The following is a 6,807-nucleotide window of genomic DNA, read 5'->3' on the forward strand; positions in this document are numbered from 1 at the left end:
TTTCTACGGTCTGTGTTATTATTATTATTTATTATTATTTATTAGATTTGTATGCCGCCCCTCTCTGTAGACTGCAGCCTGCAGGCTGGATAAGCCCGAGCTAGACCCAAAGCCTATCCTTGCTTTGTTTTGAATGGTTTTTATAAAGCAGTGTTTCCCAACCTTGGCAACTTGAAGATATCTGGACTTTAACTCCCAGAATTCCCCAGCCAGCGAATGCTGGCTGGGGAATTCTGGGATTTGAAGTCCAGATATCTTCAAGTTGCCAAGGTTGGGAAACACTGCTATAAAGCATCGTTTTAAAGGGAAGTCTTTGGTGGGTTTGGCCAAGATAGAAAATTCCTCTTTTGCTACTGGGGTGTGTGTGTGTGTGAGGAGGGTATGTTGCAAAGGCACCCCTCAAACCATCCACGGGGTAGCAAACTTCACCAACTTTGACCAGCAAGCTCTGAAACGCCTGGGATCCCGGTCTTATTCTAGGTTGAGAAGTTGCGGCAACACAACGGAGAAAGTGTTTTTAACAACAAAAGATGCCTTGTTGTCGATTTTCCATGCTACACCATCGACGGCCAGGCGTGTCCCATCTGCCTCGAGGGAAGAGGAATTTCTTGGGCCGCCTATAAAATATTTAATGCAGTTAATATATAAAAGGTTAAAAAAAAATATTGTACCCAACTCTAGGGATTCCACCACGCTCGACTCCGCTTCTTGGCTGAACGAGCCGGCCTTGTCCGAAGACAACGTCCGTAGTCATGCGGCCAGCACGGCTAAACACCAAAGGCGCAGGGGAAGGGGGGGAAGAGGGACATAGAACATATGGCTAACTCTTCTTTTTGATCCACTGGGGGATTAAAAAGTGTATTGTGCTTAAGATTGCAAGTTTGTGAGTGTGTAAGGACAAGGAAAATAGCAGGGGGGTGGCTACCCTTTTTTAATCCCCTACGAAACCCCCCTCCCAAATACTTTTTAAAAAACTACACCGTATTTTTTTTTTGGGGGGTGGCAATATTAATTGAAAAGGTCCTGAGGCTTACAGTGTACGAGTTGGGGGTGGGGAAATCCTTAAAAAGAAACCTGGCATATTAATTTTTAGAAATCCCCCCCACCCACAAAGAGGTTTTACAATATATATATATATACAGTGATACCTTGTCTTACAAACTTAATTGGTTCCGGGACGAGATTCTTAAGGTGAAAAGTTTGTAAGACGAAACAATTTTTCCCATAGGAATCAATGGGAAAGCGATGAATGCGTGCAAGCCCCAAATTCACCCCTTTTGCCAGCCGAAGCTCCCGTTTTTACACTGCTGGGATTCCCCTGAGGCTCCCCTCCATGACTTCTGTGTTTTTGGCAATGCTGCAATTTCACTGAGGCTCCCCTCGCTGGGAAACCCCACCTCCGGACTTCCGTTGCCAGCGAAGCGCCTGTTTTTGCGCTGCTGGGATTCCCCTTCTGGGATTCCCCTGCAACATCGCAAAAACACAGAAGTCCAGAGGTGGGGTTTCCCATGGAGGGGAGCCTCAGGGGAATCCCAGCAGCGCAGAAATGGGTGCTTTGCTGGCAACGGAAGTCCGGAGGCGGTGCATCACAGTGGGGGCGGTGGGTTTGTAAGGTGAAAATAGTTTGTAAGAAGAGGCAAAAAAATCTTAAACCCCGGTTTTGTATCTCGAAAAGTTTGTATGACGAGGGGTTTGTAAGACGAGGTATCACTGTATATATATACATGTATGTATGTATAATATACACACAAATATACATATATATGTATATATGTATATATTTAGATAGGTATAGATAGATTTAGATTTATATATGCATATAGACAAGTAAAAACTTCCCTGCCCCTACGTTGTTTTTTTCCTGGCTTCCAAAGAGCATGTACAGAGTTCCAGGCAAAGGAAGGAAGGAGAAAGGAAAGTAGAAAGATAATCTCTGAGTTAAGGCAGCAAAGTCAGCCCACCCACCCCATGGTCATCGGTCCATCTGCCCCGGAGGGATGGAGAGAGCTGCGTGTCCTGTCTAGCAGTCCCGATTCTCCAGGGTCAGCTCGGCCGTGGCCTGCTGAAGCTCCGTGCTGATCCGCCGGCCTCCCGTGGGGTCCGCGTGACCAGCGGCGTCATCCTCGCCCTTCACTTTCTTGTCGTCCGTCTCGTCGCTCGCCGCGCCGGCTTCCAGCCGCTGATCCTCGCTCCAGCGGCGTTTGAAGCGTAACTTGAGGGGGATGCATTTGCCGCTCTCCCCGGCCCGAGAAACGGGGGGCGCTAGAGCCTCCCCGTTTTCGATCTTCTCCAGAGGGGCCGAAGGGGCCTTGAAGACCTCCTCGTCATCCTCGCTGATATCCGTCACTTCCACGGTGAGCTCTTCTTCAGACTCTCCCTCCGAGATGGGTTCCACTTTGATCTGCGGGACGAGGGTTTCCGCAGCAGCGGAAGAGGAGGAAGAGGAGGAGGCGAGAAGGCCACCGCTGGAGTCTCCCGGGGGCACAGCTGAAGCTGGCGGAGGATGCTTGTCACGGTTACGGCGCCCCAGCGGCGGCGGTTGCAGCTTGAATTTGAAAGGGCTGGCGGGCTCCTCGGCCTGCGGGGGTGGCGGGGGCAGAGGGGGCTTCTCCAGGCGCTGGGGCTGCGGGATGATAATGTTGGGGTAGTGGAGGAAGGCCCTGGGGCTGAGATGGTAGTTGTACACACTCTGGGTGTGCGCTTGGAGGTAGCGCTTCATGTCCTCGGGGTTGAAGGAGAAGTGGGAGCCGCTGGGGTACATGGGGCTGAGGGTGGGTGAGGGGGTGTAATTGAGGTGGGTGGGGGTGAGCGGGAGGGCCGGGGACAGCTGCGGGGGCAGGAGAGCAGCAGGCCCAGCCATGGGGGACACGGGGAAGGGACTGAGAGGCTCAGGGACCCGAGGACGAGGATAGATCCGAAAGAGGGCATCGTGGGTCAAACGTGGATGGCTGGGCAAGGGGGGGCCACGGAATCCGCCCGCCTCTCCTCCCCGGCCACGTCGCTGCTCTTCGGCCAACGTCTCTTCCACTTCCGAATTGGCCGAGGTGCCGTCGCTGCAGTCGCTGACCGAGCCCCGAGCGAGGCGGCGAGCCACAGCGGAGAAGACGCCGGGCGAACGCAGGTCCTCGGCCGGTGACAAGATATCGGATGGGGTGGAAGGGGGGAAGCGGAAGTGTGACCCGCCTGAAGGCACCGGGGGAGCGCTTTGGGGCACGGCTCCACCTACGAGGAAGAGGAAAGCAAAGCAGGGAGATCAGCATGACAACGACCCAGGGTGAAAAGGCCTACGAGGAGAACATCACCTCCCTCTCCCATCCAGACAACCCTTCCCCAAAGTCATGGGCGTGCTGCTACCGGGTTGGCGGGGTGACACTGTTCTGGAAGCGGAAATATTCTGGTAGTCGGGTGAGCGCATCCAGTGCAGGATTTACTTCCTGCGTATGCGCAGAAAGCGAAATGTTGTGCGAGAGTGCTCACAACCACAAGATTTTGGCGATTTTTGGCTTCCGCGCAGAAGTGACAAAAATCATCGAACTCTTGCTCGCGTGAGTCCTCACAGAACTTTTTGCTTGCCGCGCAGCGCACAAACAAAACCTCGTGCAGGGGCACATGTGCACGTGTGGGGGATGCGCAGTTGAACGCACAGCTCCCATGTTTCCAACTGGAGCTGCGCACTGGTCCAGCGTAACCAGCAGCCCATCACTGGTCATTTTGCCCTGGGGCCAATATCACACACACCCCGCCCCAAAAAGAGAGAATTCTACCTTAACATTTAAAAGAAAACAACCACCAAAAACCTTCACCTATATTGTATTTCCAGCACGTCTATACAGACAACTCCCATTCCAAAGTTAAATTATTTGATGGGGAAATTATCTTCCTTATGAGTCAATACACTTTTCCATAACTAAAACGAGACCTTTGAACCTCTTCCCGCCCTCCCCCCTTTGGGGCCACACCCAATAGGGCCATGTTCTCTCATTTGGGGGGGGGATGGGTTGGGGGCTGCTTGTTTCCCCAGCAGAAATAAATGCCAGTTTCTTCGGCTGTCTCTCCCTGGGTTCAAGAAGGTTGCCCAGAACCTCTGCCCGGTCCTCCCGCCGTGCTTACCTGCCATGCCCATGTCGATGAAGGGGTAGTTGACCAAGACCAATTTGTTAAAGTTGAACTTGTAGGTGAAACGTTTGCCTTTGGTCTTGTGCAGGATCCGCTTGTTGTAGTAATACCTGCAGGAGGAGGAGGAGAAAGAAAGGAAGGAAAAGAGAATGAAAGGGGAGGAGAAGAGGGAAGGGGAGAGTAAAGAGGAGGAAGAGGAAGGAAAGAAGGAGAGGAGAGGAAGGTAGGAAGGAAGGATGAGGGAAGGAGGAGGAAAGAGTAAAGAGGAGGAAAAAGAGGAGGAGGAAGAGGAAGGAAAGAAGGAAAAGAGAAGGAAGGAAAAGAGGAAGAGGAAACAAGGAGGGAGGAAGGAAGGAAGGAAAGAATAAAAGGTGGGAAAAGAGGAAGAAGGGAGTAAAGAGGAGGGAAAGAAGGAAAAGAGAGGAGGGGAGGAATAGAGGAAGAGGAGAGAAAGGAGGAGGGAGGAAGGAAAGAAAGAGAATAAAGGGGGGGGGAAAGAGGAAGAAGGGAGTAAAGAGGAGGGAAAAGAGGAGGAAGAAGAAGGAAAGAAGGAAAAGAGAGGAGGGGAGGAATAGAGGAAGAGGAGAGAAAGGAGGAGGAAGGAAGGAAAGAAAGAAAGAGAATAAAAGGGGGGGAAGAGGAAGAAGGGAGGAAAGAGGAGGGAAAAGAGGAGGAGGAAGAGGAAGGAAAAGAGAGGAGGGGAGGAAAAGGAGCGAAAGGAGCAGGAGGAAGGAAAGAAGGAAAAGAAAATAAGAAGGGAGTAAAAGAGGAAGAGCGGAGTAAAGAGTAAAAAAGTGGAGGAGGAAGAGGAAGAAAAGAAGGAAAAGAGAAAAAAAAGAGAATGGTAGGAAAAGAGGAAGAGGAGAGAAAGGAGAAGGAAGGAAAAGAGGGGAGGGGAGGAAAAGAGGAGGAAGAAGGAACAGGAAAGGAAGAGGCGGAGGGGAAAAATGAAATAATGGAGGAGGGAAAAGAGGAGGGGGAGGAGAAAAGAACGAAGGGGAAAAGTAAAAGAGGAGGAGGAGGTGGAAGAAAGGAAGACAAGGGGAAGGGAGAAGAGATGGAAGAGGAGGAGGAGGAAAAGAGGGTCAGTGACTCACAAGTCCCACTTCTCCCACCACCACCACCACCATAAAACACCCAACTTGGGAATCTGTGGGTGTGTACACGGCCCCGAAACGAAAAGAGTGTCACAGCTCCGGCAAGTGTGAAGCAGCATCTGTTCCTTATGGGGAGCAGAAGCGATGCTTGGCCTCCCTGTGACTGCAAAGGGATTTGATCACCGGCTTGTAAATATCCACTAGCCCACAAACTTTGCATAGGAACAACCGCTTCTTACGTCAGGATGGGAAACCAGCTTAACCAAATTACGGGTATTAGCCCTGGGGCCAAGTGCGCATTTTCTAGCCCTACGGCAATGGGGATTTGTCGGCGTCCATATGCTGACGTTTGTTTTGCGTCATGTAAGCTCCCAATCCGGGTCAATCATTTGTTTAATGGAACGGCGCAAAAGGCTTCAGTAAATAGCTGTGAATCGGAGGAGGAAGCCCCTAAATATACAGCGGTGCCTCTACTTACGAACTTAATTCGTTCCGTGACCAGGTTCTTAAGAAGAAAAGTTTGTAAGAAGAAGCAATTTTCCCCATAGGAATCAATGTAAAAGCAAATCAGGCGTGCGATTGGGGAAACCACAGGGAGGGTGGAGGCCCTGTTTCCTCCCAGGAGATTCCTACAGAGGCCCCATGGAGGCTTCTCCCCAACTTTTCTGGCCCTGTTTCCTCCCAGGAGATTCCTAGAGAGGCCCCACGGAGGCTTCTCCCCAACTTTTCTGGCCCTGTTTCCTCCCAGGAGATTCCTACAGAGGCCCCATGGAGGCTTCTCCCCAACTTTTCTGGCCCTGTTTCCTCCCAGGAGATTCCTAGAGAGGACCCATCGGAGGCTTCTCCCCAACTTTTCTGGCCCTGTTTCCTCCCAGGAGATTCCTAGAGAGGCCCCACGGAGGCTTCTCCACGCCTTTTCTGGTTACAGTTTCAGAGGCTCGGGTTTTTTAAGTGGGAAATGGTTCTTGAGTAGAGGCAAAAAAATCTTGAACACCCGGTTCTTATCTAGAAAAGTTTGTAAGTAGAGGCGTTCGTAGGTAGAGGTACCACTGTCCTGCTCAAAAAAATAAAGGGAACATTCAAATGACACATCCTAGATCTGAATGAATGAAATATTCTCATTGAATATTTCATTTGCACAACTATTCCATTTACACAACAGCATGTGAAATTGACTGTCAATCAGTGTTGCTTCCTAGGTGGACAGTTTGATTTCACAGAAGTTTGATTTACTTGAAGTTATATTATGTTTTTTAAGTGTTCCCTTTATTTTTTTTGAGTGGTGTATATTCCTACATACAGTCCTCAACGTAAAACCATTTGCTTAGCGGCCAAAGCTAAAGGGAATTGCCCCAGTTGATTAGTTAGTAAACCCAGTTGTTAAGTGAATTTGTGAATTTTAACTTCTTAACTTGTCAGCAGAAGATCACCAAAAAAAATTATCACACGACTTTGGGACAAAATATGAACCAGTTGCCAAGCATCGCACCGTCAATCACGCCCTCATCACCTCGAGGCTTGATTACTGCAATGCACTGTACATGGGGCTACCTTTAAAGAACGTTTGCTAGTCCAAAATGCAGCCACACGAGCC

At 50.3% G+C, this 6,807-nt stretch overlaps 1 protein-coding gene across 1 annotated transcript; it reads right to left on the reverse strand.

Annotated features, from left to right (window-relative positions):
* Positions 1-1,764: 1,764 nt before the first annotated feature.
* ERF (ETS2 repressor factor) lies at positions 1,765-4,246 on the reverse strand (the record flags this gene model as incomplete). The annotated part of the gene is made up of 2 exons (XM_070764801.1): positions 1,765-3,222; positions 4,111-4,246. Coding segments are annotated over 2 exons (1,338 nt in total), but the record flags the coding sequence as incomplete, so codon positions are not given.
* Between the last annotated feature and the right edge of the window lie 2,561 nt (positions 4,247-6,807).

Source organism: Erythrolamprus reginae, chromosome 11, assembly GCF_031021105.1.
Source record: "Erythrolamprus reginae isolate rEryReg1 chromosome 11, rEryReg1.hap1, whole genome shotgun sequence".
NCBI classification, from domain to species: Eukaryota; Metazoa; Chordata; class Lepidosauria; order Squamata; family Dipsadidae; genus Erythrolamprus; species Erythrolamprus reginae.